Here is a 16,641-nt window from a genome sequence, read left to right on the forward strand (position 1 = left end):
ATGTCCAACTCTTTGTGACCCTACTTGGGATTTTCTTGGCAAAGATACTGAAATGGTTTGCCATTTCCTACTCGAGCTAATTATATAGATGAGGAAGCTGAAGTAAATGATCTGTCCAGGGTAACACAGCTAGTAAGTGTCTGAAACCAGATCTGAATTCATGAAGATCAGTTTTGGTGATTGCAATCCCAGTTGTAAACCCCAAATTGTGGGAGATACTATAAAACAGTCTCCATTTTTTAATAGGTTGGTCTATGGAGACTTATATTCCATCAAGCTAAGATTCTGTGAGATTGTGATTATGACCAGGAATTTACTAGAGGAGATGAAAAAGGACATTTTAGAAAAGGTTCAGTTTGAATACAAGAAGATAGGCTGGGAAAGGAAAGGAAAAAGAAAAAAGAAAAAGATCAGCTAATACATAGGACCTAAGACCCCAGTGTGAATGAGAAGCTTCATTCACACTAGTATAGTGAATGGATGGAGGGCTGACCTTATGGGTCAGAAAAACCTGGGGTAAAATTCTGTCTCAAATAAACTATGGGCTTTTGTAACATCGTTTATATAACCCTGGGCAGGGCTCTTTTCAGCATCCACAGGCAGCTCTCTAAGATTATTAATTACAGCTCAATTCCTGATCTATGAAATGTGTTTCCCTTACTCTCGCAGGAGTTTCCCCACACTGATGAAATCACAGCTTTAGAACAACAAAATAAATGTAGGTCACAAGGGTTCTTAACTTGGAGTCCACAAACTGTAACTAGATAGCAGAATGCTGGATCTGGAGGGAGGAAAACCTGTCTTCCTGAGTTCAAATCTTGCTTCAGACATTAACTAGTTGTGTGACTTTGGGCACACAACTGTTTGTCTCAATTTCCTCCTCTGTAAAAATGAACTGGAGAAGGAAATGGCAAACCACTCAAATATCTTTGCCGAGAAAACCCCAAATAGGGTCATGGTGATTCCCACAACTTGGAGGGGGGAACCTTTCTAAGGTTGTTTGATTTTACTCTCCTCCAAGTAGTGTACAATCCAGTAATCATCCAAGAAATAATCTTTTTGTTGTTTCTTATACTGAACACTCTTTCTCCTGACTTTTGGTTATCCCTCACACCTGGAATGTTCTCCTTCCTCATCTTCTGCTATTTTGTCTTCTTCAGGGCTCAGCCCAAATTCTACCTTCTACAAGAAGTCTTTCCCAAGCTTCTTTTCCATTCTTGTTTCTCCAATGAAAACACTACTAATTTTTTCCCCTCTGGGCTTATCTCCCATTACATTCTATATAGATGCATTTTTACATCTATATGTAAAGAGCTGCTGTCTCTTCCCATTTGAAAGTGAGCTCCTCGAGAATCCATATTGTATTTTTGCCTGTCTCCTCATTCCTAGTAACATATTGACTGGCAGAGGGTTAGTAATTACTAAATGTTTGACCAAGTCCCCCTCAGTCCAGGTCTTTACAGAACAAAGGGAGAACATCACTAGGGGATATTCCCCATTGACACGTAGGTCACATTTGAACCACATGTCCTTCTGTCCTGCTGTCATCCATCCAACAGTCGCCTCCATTTCTCACCCTCGACATGGCTTGACTGGTCTTTTGAAAGACTTGGCCATCATGACTGAATATGCATGGCCTTATTTACAATACATGCACGTGGTCCTGTAGTTAGATATGTATAAATTCTTTTTTTTCCCCCACTATAACTGGGGGGAATATAAATTTGCTGTCCTGTGTACTATTGCCTAGAATGGTGATGTATGTGTGACATTTTTTCCCCCTCACACTACATGAGAGTATGTAAGAAAGTGGCCACTATCATATTGAAGCTGACTGATGATGGAGGAAAGATGATAATGTATTATGCCTCATGCAGGCTACAAGGAGACCTCCAGCTGAGTGTAGATTCTGAAATTCTCCTCTAACAAGAGAAAAACCTTCAGACCAAGCTCTTAAGTATGTATGAAAGGGAGGGGGGAAAGAATTTTAAAAAAGCAAACCCCCAACTTCCTCTAAATTATAAATTTTGTAGTTAAAATGAAATAAAACTTGAAATAAGAAACAAATAGGAATAATGAGTTTATTTAAAATATCTGCAAAAAAAGGAGTAGCTTTTGCCTCCAAATATTCATTATTTCTTTTTCTTTACACTCACTATTTTGTTTCTACTTTTTCTATCTCATTCCAGAATTCTGTAGGTATATATAGGTCAGGTCTACTTCTATAACATCTCTCACATCCATTCCCTTCCTTCCACTCATAGCCACCACTCTAGTTCAGACCCTTATCTCCTCTTGTTTGGACTACTGCAACAGTCTCCTAATTGGTCCCTCTGCTTCTAGTTTTTCTGCCCTCTAATCCATCCCTCACAAAGCTGTCAAAATAATCTTCTCAGAGCACAGTTCTGATAATGTCATTCCTTTGCTCAAGAATCTTTAGTATCTCCCCACTGCCTTTATGCTAAAATACAAACTCCCCATATTCTTATTTAAAGCGCCATACAATCTGGCTTTAGCCTACCTTTCTAGACTTATTTTAGGTTATTCCCCATGATGTAAACTGGCCTGCTTAACTGGGAATTAATTCAGCAAACCATCACTGCTTTTGCATAGGCTGTCTCCCCATTTAACTTATATTCCCCTTTCTCACTTATTCATGTTATAATCCTTAGGTTTTTTGAGATTCCCCACCCCCTATTAGTGTTCTCTTCTGCCACAAATTGTCTTGGGGTATATATGTGAATATTTTGTCTTTACAGCCTTAAGGTCTAAATTGGCCTCCTTCGTTTGTGCAATGACCAAGGCAAGATTTCAGAAAATAAAGGATTCCAAATATTACATAATTTTTAAACCAGGGATTCGCAACCACAGGTTCCAAGAACTTCTTTGTTTTTTTTTATTTTTTTAGTTTTTCTTGTGTTTTTGTTTTTAATGTTTTAATGTTTAATGTTTTATATTGTTGTGTCCAACTCTCCATGATGCCATATGGGGTTTTCCTGGCAAAGATGCTGGAGTGGTTTGCCATTTCCTTCTCTAAATCATTTTACAGATGAAGAAACTGAGGTAAACAGTGAAGTGACTTGCCCAGGTTCACACAGTAAGTGTCTGAGGCCAAATCTGAAGTCAGGTCCTTCTGACTCCAGGGATAGTGCTCCTTTCACTGGCTCCACCCTAGCTGCCTCACAATATTTTTAATAACTGCATTTTGATATCATCGCATCCCCTTGTAATCCTATACATTTAATTTTATGCGTTTAATCATGTTATTCAGCAGTCTAATGAAGAAGAGTCCTTGACACAAATAAGTTAAGAACTCCTGTTTTTAATTATCCACAAAAACTACGCAGGCTATTAGTGTTCTAAATATGAGATACTGCTATATAGTAAGCAGCAAGGTGATATAATATATGTTGTCAATATTGACATTTGTGTTGTAAATGAAACCCAGGGGGAAAATGAAGTTATAGTTAAAAAGAAAAGTAGCTCTCACAGATTCTCTCTTGAGAAGTAAGAAGTAATTGGTAGTAATGGTTTTAGAGTACATTTAAGAGTGACATGAAGTATCATTACATGGGAAATCTTATACAACACTATTTGTATTAAGAATTTTAAAGAAATTTACCAAAAATTGCAGTTTGTATGCCATCATTAATTAATTAGTCAGTAAACATTTAGTAAACTTGTATTATGTGTTGAGTCGTGAGCTAAGCAAGAATGGGAATGAAAGCTTATACAGAATAGTGCCTGCTCATAACAAAAAAATATATACCCACGCATATATATATATATATATATATATATATATATATATATACATATATATGAAAACTTAGTGAGAAATGAGAGGTCAGAGACTTATAGATTTTAAAGAGGTCTCAGATCCATATATTATAAATATTTGAAGTGCCAGATATGATAAATATCAAATATTGTCACTAAAAATGAAATTGCTTAAATGTTGAGACAGAAAAAAAATAACTTAATTCATGTGGGAATTACTTCCCAGTCATCTGTCTATAAAACCAGACACCCAAATTCTTAGATCAAAAATAAAAATCCACAATAAGCTAGGAGAATTAAAAGTAGATAAAGATATAGTGTTACAATTGAGGTCAGCCCAATCTGATCTATTTAAATGAGTTAATGATGCAGAAAAATGGAAAACAGACAAAAGAACAAAACATTGGCATAAATTATTGCTATATCCTATTGAAGTTTAAGTATTGCAAGTAGAACAAAAGAGTCTTGGCTAGCCTGAATTATTGTGGATTTATATTCTATAATAAACTGATGTTCAATAGAATTAGAGAGATTTCTTTAAATAGTTGGATTGAGAAGTAGCTTAGCTCAATGCAAAACATTACTGAAACAAGTATTTAGAGACATAATAATATAATCCCTACCATAGTCTAGCTAGATGATTACCTAACTCAAAACTCTTTCAGCCTAAGAGACCTCATCTACATATCAGGAAAGTTGAACCAAATGATCTTTAAGGTGACTTCCAGATGCAAAAGGGTAAATGCCAAAGAAGTTAGCTGTTTTGCCTAAGAAGATACAGGCAACATATAAGAGAGGTGACATTTCAATCTGAGTTCTCCAAAACCAGCATTCTTTTTCTATATCATCATGACTATAACCACCTTGTCCTAGTACAATTAAATGGTACTCCATTGTTCAGGTTTGAGATCATACAAACTATATTATCCTTTTCTTCCAAATAGTCAACTGTTTCATTTTAAGAAATTTGGTTTGCAAAACCAGTCTTGATCAGGAAAGGCTAGTTCAAGCTTATGATTTTTTTGATTTTTTTTTAAATTAACATTGAATTATGAGTTGTCTCTCTCCCTCTTTCACAATCCTGTATTATATAAGACCATCAGTTCTTTTCTCTAACAGTAGATAGCATTTCCCTTCATATATCCTTTATAATTGATTTGAATGATCATGTTATTTATAATAGCTTAGTAATTTTGCTGATAGTATATACAATGTTCTCTTGGTTCTACTCATTTTATTCTGAATTATTTCATGCAAGTTGTTATATGCTTTCCTCCTAAAACCAACCTGCTCATCATTTCTTAAAGCATAGTAATATTCCATCATAATCATGTACCATAACTTATCGAGCCATTCATTAATTGAGGGGCATCCCCTTACTCTTTCCAGTTCTTTGCCACCATAAAAAAATACTTATAATTTTAGAACATACAAGTTCTTTTCCCTTTCCCCTGAAACCTTGAGAAACCGAATAGCAGTGATGATTGAAAGTATATTCATTGGGCATGGTTCCAAATAGCTCTCCAAAATGATTGGGTCAATTCACAATTCCACCAACAGAGTATTAATGTCACAATTTTTCCACATCCCCTTCCAATATTTGTTATTTCCCCTTCCTATTATTTTAATCAATCTGATAGGTATGAGATGGTATCTCAGACTTATTTTAATTTGCAACATTTTAATAGGGATTTAGAGTACTTTTCATATGACTAAATATAGTTTTGATTTCTTCTTCCAAAAACTGCCTTTGGTCAGAAGTGGTCCTTTGACTATTTATCAGTTACAGATTGATTCTTATTCTTATAAATTTGACTCAGTTCACTATATATTTGAGATATAAATACTTTATCCTGGCAACTTCCTAGAATTTTTTCTCCAGTTTTCTGCTTTTATTCTAATCTCTGGGTTTATTTGTACAAAAAGTAGTGTAATCGAAATTATCCATTTTACAGCCTACAATAGTCTATATCTCTTAGTTATTCATAAATTCTTCTCTTATCTACAAATCTGATAAGCAATTTGCTCCATGTTTTTCTAATTTACTTATGTTTCCCTTTATGTCTTGATTATGTATTCCATTTTGACCCTATCTTTATAAATGATATAAGATACTGATCTATTCCTAATTTCTGCCAGATGCTTTCCAATTTCCCTAGCACTTTTTATCAAATGGTAAGTTCCTATCCCAAAAGCATAGATCTTTGTGTTTATCAAAAAAAAAAATAAATATAATTATTTACTACTGTCTATCATGTACTTACTCTAGTCCACTACTCCACTGTTTTATTTCTTATCTAATACCAGATAGTTTTGATAATTATCTCTTATATAATACAGTTTAAGATCTGGTATTGCTAGACCTCCTTCCTTCACATTTTTATTTTCATTAATCACTTTGATAGTCTTGACATTTTGTTATTACTTTTTTCCTCATTCAATAATATAATTTTTGGTAGTTTAAGTGATATAGCACTAAATAAGTAGATTATCTTAGCTAGCAAGCTTATAATTTCAAGTAAAATTCTGTACTCCCAGTGCTAAAGTAAATATATTTGTACTTTTTCATAATAGTGGGAGAAAAACATTCTTATACCTGCTGACTTCTTTCACAGTTTCCAGCTTCTTTTCTTGCTTCTTTGGGAACTGGTAGGGAGTGGGGGGAAAGGAAGAGAGAAACTAAGAAACTGTAAGCTTATCAATTCATTGATATGTTGTTTTAGATTTTCCTAAGAAAGAATGATTCTAGTACATAGTCATATCACATATCAAATTGCCCCAACCAACATCATTTTTGCAGTAATGAAGTTAGTATGTTCTTACCATGCCAATTCTAAATTTTGGTTCCTATTACACTATCAAAAAGTCAGACTCCAAAGACTGAGCCATTTCCACTTGGTGCTTTCTAGATATAGCCCTTTTATTTATCCACAGCCTCTTTCACAGGTAAGCATATTCCATTCAGTTGAAGTAATTATGGCAATATTTAATAATAATATTAATAATAATAATAATCTGGCAATAATTCACCCTCTAGACTTGTTTTTGCAGAAACCATTAACAATATTAGATAGATGGTAGTTTCAATAGACGTAGAATGCTCATAGACTTGAAGCTGGAAAGTACCTCAGAGAGCATCAAGTCCCATTCCCCACTTTTTACAAATGAGAAAACTAAGTTCAAGAAAGCTTAAGTTTCTTCCCCAAGCTTTCACTGGGAGTAATGCTCAGAGGCAGGGCTTGAATGCAAGTGTTTCAGCTTCCCCTATAGAAAGTGCCCACGGCAAATTCTGAGGAACTAAAATATGAGCAGAAATACAAAACACTGAATTCATAATTAAAAAGTTTTGCCTTTTAAGAGTCAATTACAGAGAGCTAAGGCTGAAGACTGACAGCCCCTCTGAAATGGAGGACAGAGCCATACATAAGATACCCTCTCAACAGCTAGGCAATCATTAAAATAAGGAGACCCTCACCTTAAATCCCAAAGAAGCAGAAACATCTATTTTTATCAGTCACTAAAAGCATGACTATTGGGGAAGCATTTAGAAGTATTTAAAAGAAAATAAGCAATTAAGACTAAGAAAGATAAAAATAAAGTATGAATTTTCTTAAGGAAACCACATATTTCTCCCTCAAAATGAAAGGATCAGTCTCAAGTTTCTATTATATTTTCTCAAAAGTAAAATATCTGATGTTAACAAATGTTTTATTCCATAATTTTTGGAGCTAATAATTAACCATTCTCTTACATATATGTTAGAATGAGACAATGATAACCTCGTGGATGTGTTTATGACAATTATCAAGTGTTCAGTGTTTTTAGAATAAGCAGGCAGGCCAAGTCTTATCAAGGTAAGTAAATACTCTTTATTTGAGAAGAATACCAGGATTTTCTTTATTTTATCACCAAGACTGGAGAATAAGGGGCTAGGAGATAGGTGGGGCTGGTAAGTTCCATTTTTCAAAGCAGCTCACTGGATGATCCATGATGTCACATTATGGTTTGGAAAAGAAAAATTTTAAAAAAGAATATAAAACTTCTGCTATACTTTCACCCAAAACCATGTAGGGCAGAATGTGCTTGGCTCAAAACAATCTGTTCACACTAGATATGACCACAACACACTTGCCAACAGATTTTTTTTTTCCTTCTCTGCTATTCCTTGGCAATTTCTATATCATGAAGGGTTATTAAAAGTGAAGGCTGCTGAATGAAATATTCTCATTCTTAAAGAATTTCCCTTCCTAAGATTTTCTGCTCTCCCTTACTTGCCTGCCCATCCTAACTTCCTTCTCCCGTTATAGCACCAACTGCTGTAGTTCCTTTCTTCATGCTTGTTTTCCCTGGAATGGAAACTCCCTCCACTGATGCAGATTTTAACCCCTCTTTCTGAGTTGCTACAATCCAAAAATTAGAGTAATTCTCTAGATGCTGTCCTTCATATGAAGATGCTTTTTTGACTGAATCAGACTCATCTGTTACATGACATGCATTTCTACAAAGGAATCATACTCTTAAGTCTTTCCATCTGGATAATGCCTATGCAGGGGTAAATTGAAGCTAGCTCTTACTGACTTGGGAGAGCCCAGTGTTAAATTTTCAGTATGAGTACACCTTGGAAATCTGCAAATATTGTAAATCAGGTCTTGATTTGTTATTTTATTGTCTAGATTTAAGATTATGATGGAGAAAGTGTTAATAATGCAAATTAAATTTAAAAGTCTGCCATGCATAAATTTTGGATAAATTTTGTTAAACATTTATTGGCAAATCATTAGAATTACCTCAGCTCTATTCTTTTTGCTACAATGAAATATCAAAGGAGGACTTTGATTAGTAGTTTTTCCCCCCCCCCCCACAAAATGTTAGCAGAGACAGTCCAATTTAATACAATCCTTCAAGAAGAAGGGGAATTTGTAAAACATCTTCTGCATGGTAGGCACTGTGATATGCCCTTTACAAATATCTCATTTGATCAACAATTTATCTGCAATTTGGTTTTTGAGCAGTACCTAGGGGCACTGAGAAATTAAGAATTCTGGCCAGGGTAATACAGCTAATATATACATATATATGGTAGGATTCAAACAGATCATTCTGCCTCCAAAGCCAGTCCTCTCATCACTGCATCAAGCTTCTTCTCTGTCTCTATCAATTATTTTCTCATCCATTTCCAGCCTAAATCAAATTTATTCTAATACTTAATAACCTCTCTAAGCTTGTCCCATGGTATTTGATGAAATTCTTTTTTTTTTTTCTAAATACTTTCTCCACTCTCACAATTTATCTCAACGCAAACTTCCTTCTGACCATTTACACAATATCAGTACAGCTGGTGCTTTACAACACTTCCATCTGCAGCTCCTCGTGAGAGCAGCTTTCCTGTATCTCTCAGCTCCATTAATTCTCCTCCTCTTTCCAAATCTCCTCTCAAAATACATCTTTTCTCCTCTTGCCAATACTCCCAATTTTTCTCATAGCCTAATAATTAAATTCTTGCATTGATTAACCATATGTCTTTAAACTACTCTTTTTTTAAAAATGTTTTAACTTAGTATCCAAAAGCTACTCACTTTCCCATACTAATCTATTATGAGCATGGCATTCAGGGCCACAATTTACACTAAGAAGGAATCTGCATTGGTGTCTCTCCACCGACAAAGGGAAACTACAGAAAAGGGATAGCTCTCCAGAGTTGTTTTTCCTACTGGAAACAGTTGGTGACCCCTGGAGACATACAGATAAACACACCACTAAAGGTGAACTTGACGGCTTGGTTAAAAATAGATAACTGTGAAAATAAAATCATTAACAGCATATACATACGGGCTTATAAATTACACATTAACACATATGTGAGATAAACTGAAAAGCTTTTTCTGCCAAGGCCTGGAGACTGAGATTTGTGTTTCCCCTGAAAAAGTCAATCATGTCATTAACACCTTCTGGGAACAACCCCAAGAGCTGGGATCTTCATACAGCTGGTGGTATGAGAAACCATCTCAACAGGAGCCCCCACTGGATAAAACATCCCCTCCTACCTACATATACAAAGGATCTATAACAACAACAAAAACGATGATAAATATAACATTTTAAGATTTTTAAAATGCATTTTATTGTTTCATTTGATCATTACAAAAGCCTTGTGAGTTAGGTACTATGAGAATATCTCCATTTTATAGATGGGAAAACTGAGGCACAAAGACATTGAATGACCTACATTACCTACGCCAGACTTCTTAGTGAGTGTCTGAAACAGGATTCTAATTCAAGGTCTTCTTGTATCAAATTTAGAGCCCTAGTCTCTTAGCCACCTAACTGCCTCCTTGTTCTAGAGACCATTGTTGCACCCACTGTGGATCTCTCCTCCTGGATGAATGACTAACCAAAAATCTCACAAGAGAAGCAGCAGAAAGGGAGCCTCAGAGAGAGAAAGGGCATCCATGAAATGTCAAGAGATCTTGAGGAGCGCTTCCAAGCCCATTTGTGGGATTTATAAGATTTATAGGAAGACCTAAACGAAACTCATCCAGAAATCAGAAGGCATGGGTGAATTGTAGTCCACATTGCTGAGGGAGTGCACTTAGGAGGAAGTCATAGAGCCATCAAAATAGAACAGTGGGTGTTATTATGGAGAAGCAAGGACCCAGCATTATGGGAGGAGGAAGGTTAACAACAGGGAGAATATAAAGAAAGGTTTGGTAGAGGAATTCAAAGGAGAGATAGCATTTGAGTTCACTTTTAAAAGCCAATTTAAGCAAATGCTTAACCTTAGTTCCCTCATCTATAAATGGAGACAATAATATCTAAGTGTCCTCACAGAAAAGCATTTAGGGAATCACAATACACTATATAGTCATGAGGAACTTTATCCTTATTATTGCATTGGGCAAATCTACACAAGTAACTAAAATTCTGAGAAGCTGCGTAACTTAATGGACCAACCTCAAGGCAGGAAAACCTGAGTTCAATTCACACCTTTGACTAATACTATTTGATCACTTATACTCCCAGTACTCCAGACAGCTCTTTAAAACTACTAGTGTTAGATAAGGTGCTAATCCTCTTGGGTAAAAAGACTTTCCTACTCTCAGACTTTCTTATACCAATGAAATCACAAATCCTTGTCCCTAAACTTAAATTCAAATTCCAAAATTCGTTATTTTCTATCCCAAAAATTATTTTTATCCTGTTATTCAAAGTATTATCAAGGACTTACAAGTTTTATTTCCTTTTATTTCTCATATCAAATAAGTTAATGAATACTTAAGCAAAAGAAAGGCAGGACTCTGAAAGTTATGAAGAAAAGCCATGAACTGAACAACTCATCAAAAGATTTCATAGTTGGTTCTTTGAATATAAAAACCAACCATACCTGATATCACAACAGATACAGGACTAGAAACAGAAAACTGGGAATTGAAGGGTCCAAGCTTTATACTTACTAGCTCCACTACTATAGGCAACTCAATCTCTCAGACTGTTTTCTGCAAAATGAAGACTTAAAAAAGTAAATTATACACCAAAATCACAGGGATATTGTGAAAGAAAACTTTTGTGAACCTTAATATGCCTTTAATATTTTGAGCTAAATTGTTTTATAACAAGGAGACCCTCCAGTAATGTAACAAGTTTATCTGCTTTGGTTGTCCTGAAAGAATAAAGTCTAATTCTTTCCAAAATAGTTTATTAGCTATCAACATATAGAAATATTTCATTTTGTTCCTGTGCAACCCTATATTTCCCTCCAAAAATTAATATTGCAATGTTTACAGGACTCCTTGACCCTACCAATATGTCCATTATTTCAAATGGTATTGATTGCAATCCATCCACACCTCTTCCTCCTGTGCAAATTTTATACATGAACTTCCACTAATACTCTACAAAAGATCTGTTCAAAATTCTTGAGACTCCTTTGATCTTTTAACATCAAGTTACAAGACTATACAAAGACTCAGATTTATCCATCATCCTTCCCTATTACTCATGACTGTTATTTCACTCTCCAATCACTGAGCTTTAGAATTGATATAGGTAACTAACTGATGAGCAGCTTCAATGAATACTAAGTTACCACATCATGCTATTTCTCATTGGCAAAGACCGGTGTTTTAACCATTCTTCAACAACATTATAAAGACAAACAACTCTAAAAGAATTAAGATTTCTTATCAGTAAAGTAATCGAGCATGATGTAGATGCAGCCAGCCTGGCTAGGGGGTGAGGGGGATGATGGTACAGAGTATAGTCACCATAATTGACTATGAGAGGTTACTACAAGAGTTATGTTTTATTTTTCCTCTTTTGGGGGAAGAGGCAGAGTAGAAGGGGAGGAAATGAGTTGTTATTAGAACAGAGGAAGAGAGTTCAAAAGAGCTTTTTTTAATTTTGTTTTTATTTTTTGTTTTGTTTTTGCTGTGGGGGTTGTGATTATTGTTATTTCTTCAGATAATGGCCTGGCATCAGTTTCCCAAATGCAAACCAGCTCACTCTATTCTTCCAATTCAATTTGAAAACTAAATACACTATTCAATTTGTGAACCGAAAATATTCATTGTCTTACAAGCAATCTCTAAGATGTACTAATCAACCAAACTGATGAAATATATAATTGCCAATCCAATTGTATGCCCTAGTCTTGATAAAAGACATTTCTCATTGCTTTAGTTTTTCTTATGTAGATTGTATTAGTAAACCCTTTTTGAGTGTTTGTGAATTTCATTAAGGAGGTTCTGTAGCATGTAGAGATTCAAAGAATCTACACAAGGACTTCTACATATAGGAACTGTCTTGAACATTTGAACTATTTTGGACCACCCCCATCAACATATATATGGGGGTAGGTGGATATATATATATATATATATAATTTGCTTGTATTTTACACCCCGTTTTATTTAAAAGAATAAATGAAAAAAATTTGCATTCATTTATTATGGTGATTGCATTTATCATGGCATGCCAGAAAAGAAGCATTACATTTTTATTTGTTTCTACAGCATCAAATGCTTTTCTATGATCAAACAAGAAACTTATCATGATCTAATTTCTAAATCTTTTAATCATTTGTATGACTATAGAAAATCATTTGCAAAAACCTGCCTGTCACCTCATACTTTATAGGGGTAACAGGCACATATGTTTATCATTCTTTAAAGATGAGAAATGAGAAAATAGCTTTGATAATTTCTAGTGCCCTTTAAATGACACGTGAGGTTGTTTTTCTTAATTATTTAGTACCTTCCTCTATTTCAGAAACTTTGAGAATCAGACCCTCAAAAAAACCAAAATCACCTCTAACACTGACTTCTGTTTGTGCCTGTTTTTGTTTCAAGTTGCTCTTCTCATAGGCATTTTTTATAATGATACTCCTGAGTACACTGACAGACTTAAGGGTTAGAGTTCAAGTGTGTCAAGTTTCATAGTAATTTATAATGGAACTAGCTCTTTTAAAAATTCAATTTAATTCAGTTCAACACATTAAGTGCCAACTCTATGTACCAAGTTGTGTGGTAGGAGCTGGGGATAGAGAGAGAATAAAAAATCTTGTGGATCTGTTTAATTATTTCATTTATTTGGTGCTGCCCTTTTTTCTATATTCAAATATGTATTTATACACACACACACACACACACACACACACACACTTTGGCTTAACTGAATCTTATACTGTTTTATATAGCCTCCCTTTTCCCTACTATTATCCTTTGCTCTTTCAAGAGAAAAATACTGTTTATAATTTTCTACATCCTTCTCTATACAGTTTTGCAAATGAGTTAAAATTCTTTTCTAGCATTTTTTGTTTTGTTTTTGTTTGGTTTGGTTTTGGTTTTGGTTAACCATGTTGCCCTTCTTTTGATATCAAATATTTGAGAACCAAAACATTATAGGGTTCATTCATACTCTTTATTGTGGTATATAAATTTCTGTAGGAAATGGTGATAGCCAAAAGAATCCCGGATGAAGACACTTCCTTTCCAAGAATAGATTGGGACCATCTCCGATATGATTAGTTTTACAGAGAGTTGCATAGAACATGGAGAGTTTGAGGGATTTCCCCAGGATGATAAAGTTACTATGTGACAAAGACTAAACTTGAACTCAGGTCTTCTTAACTTTTGTAATAAATTATATTTGGATGGTTGTGATTATGTTTATTATCTACAATTACTTGCAAGTTACTATGTTAAGAACTAGAAATGCAAAGATAAAAAATGTCATTCCCTACTCCATTAGTGAAGATATGATAAACATGAACAAGTATAAACAAAACAGAAAGTGGTCTGGTTGAATGTTCAAGGACCAGCTATTCAGACTATCTTAGCTTCAAAAACTGTAATTCAGGAACCAAAGTGAATCTGATTAATGATCAGTCAAAGGGTTTGTGATCCATTAGATCCCAAGATTTAGAGTTGGAAAAAAATCTTAGGAATTATCTCAATAATCCTCTTTAAAAAATGGAAAAGCTGAGGGTCCTAGAAGCTAATTGTATAAGACCACAGAACTGTATAGGACTAGAATGAAACCCAAGTATTTGGAATCCAGACTACATGTTCCTTCAGTTTCTTTAGTCAGGGTGGTGGTGATGGACCCAACTCATACCAGATCCTAAGAGCTAATTGTTCATTTTCCCCTTCAAAACTCAGGAAATCGGGATTGATTTATTGGGTCATTGATTGCCTAGACTTCAAAAAATAATGGGTAAAATAATAATAATACAGATTAAGTTTAAAAGTGTATCATGAATGCATTTTTAAAAGCACTAGTGGTTAAACATTTACTAGCACATTCCTGAACACAGTCCTAACCCCTAATAATAATAGATGACATTTACATAGTGTGTTATTTGCAAGGCACATTGCATATATTATTTCATTTAGAGCTTCTTCAAAACTCTATGAGGTAGGTGTCAGTAATATGCTTCTCCCTCATGGCAGAGGAAACATAGGTAAAAGGCAGGGTTAGTCATTAGAATACTATAGTTGAAATACTCCCAGAGACATCTATGAGCTATATTACCAGGGACAAGTCCCTTTAACCAGTCTGAGCCTCGAGCAAGACTCTAAGACATTTCTAGTAATTCATAGAGGACTCACAATCTGTGTTAGTAAAGGGAGTACCCACACCAGTAAAATCACAGAGCCTTGACATATGAGGTAAAGGTAGAATTGGTAAATCAATAACCTCTTCCCAGGATCGTCATGGAGATATGAGATATATTCGTAGACTGGTTTACAAACTGTAAAATGCTCTGTAAATGCTAGTTATTGTTATAATTATTATAATTATTACTATTATTACTATGTGCAAGACATTGTTAACTTGTGTTAAGCTCTGGGGATACAAAAGCACCAAAAAAAGCTCATAAATGCCATGGTAGAGTTTCAAAATCTTTCTAAATTATTTTTTTCCTCTGAACAGAAATACTAAGCCCAATAGTAGTTGTAATAGTAATATTGAACACTTTTTATTGAAGTGATCCTTTAAGGTTGACAAAGTCTTTTTCCACTCAATAAACTATGTGAGACAGGCAATACAAAAAATTATTTTCCATTTTGCAGATGAGGAAACTGATATTCTTGGCGATTAAATGATCATATATTTGATGGTCCTACAAGTAACAAATGAAATGAGTGAGGCAGTATTTAAACTTGGGTTCCTTGACTTCAAGTCCAGTATTCTTTCCTTTACACCCTTGCTTCCACTCTGAATAAGGAAATACAATAAAACAATCATGCTCAACACACCCTAAGTCTTGTCATATTATTTAAACAAATGAAAAATTAAAAATCAACACTTCATGATGATGTTATTTTGTTTAGGATCTTCCCATCACTCCAAGCATCATCACATTCACTAACAATTTATTTTTGTTCAGTGTTCTATAAAAACTGTGCAAACCTTTGTGACCATTCACTTTTATATTAGAGAGAGTTTTTTATACAGCATAATTTCAAATTTAATGCACCCACCTAACTTTTTGTTCATTTGCTTCTGATCCTTTCCAGAGTACACACTGAGGAAATCCTAAATCAATTCAGTAACAACCCTCCCCACCAATGCTCTGTGTGTAATAATACATCTGACTACAAGTTCTTTTTGTGTTTTCTTGTTAATACAATTGGATTTTTAATTCATATTCAACATTTGCATCCAAAGCACTTTCTTTTATGAAAACAAGTTAGCCAGTATTGCACCTTCCCATTCTTAATTTGTTCTGAAGAACATTAAAAAGGGGGAGGGGAGGAAGAAAGAGAGGGAGTAATTTTTTTTTAATTAAAAGAAGTCAAGTTCAGGTACAGATATTTATCTTTCTGGCTACTTAAAATTTTTTGTTCTCTTTCATCACTTTTTTAAAAATTGGGCTAAACTTCTCTTATCTGAAGAATTCAATTTTACTTGGGTTTTTTGGACATGGAATTCCAAAATATACAGATATTTTACTTCATCATTCAAGCAACATTTTGGACTAGCATTATTATTCATTATGGAAAAAATGAAAAAAACGATAATAGGTTGAAGGCTAGATTTAGACCCAACCAGACAAGAGTGTATGAACATGATAATTATATTGTATTTCCTTGTGAAGAGAAGAACCATTTATGAGACATGAAACCATGGGCTGAAGGATAACTATTTTCTTATGTTAGACCAGTTACACAAAATGTAAAAATTAATCTGGCAGTTTATGAGAAAATAATACAAGAAAACAAATTGAACAGAATAGGAGGGGAAATTAGTTACTAAGCTGATTTCTATATTGATAAGGAATACATGTGTTGATTTTTTTCATCCTCTAAAATTCAGTGCCACAGGAAAAAACTCTACCTACCCCGTATTAGTGAGGCAGCA

General features: G+C 34.4%; 1 protein-coding gene across 3 annotated transcripts in view; it reads right to left on the reverse strand.

Annotated features, from left to right (window-relative positions):
• IQCM (IQ motif containing M) overlaps nt 1-16,641 on the reverse strand; it is a 494,659-nt gene that overhangs the window by 282,610 nt on the left and 195,408 nt on the right. For 2 of the 3 annotated variants that reach the window (XM_031941659.1, XM_031941660.1), the window contains one exon: nt 6,377-6,426. The exons of the other annotated variant lie outside the window; for it this stretch is intronic. In XM_031941659.1, coding sequence (XP_031797519.1) covers nt 6,377-6,426 — 50 coding nt within the window. The remainder of the gene's footprint in view (nt 1-6,376; nt 6,427-16,641) is intronic. 3 annotated transcript variants of the gene reach the window in all.

This window comes from Sarcophilus harrisii, chromosome 6 (assembly GCF_902635505.1).
Source record: "Sarcophilus harrisii chromosome 6, mSarHar1.11, whole genome shotgun sequence".
NCBI lineage: Eukaryota > Metazoa > Chordata > Mammalia > Dasyuromorphia > Dasyuridae > Sarcophilus > Sarcophilus harrisii.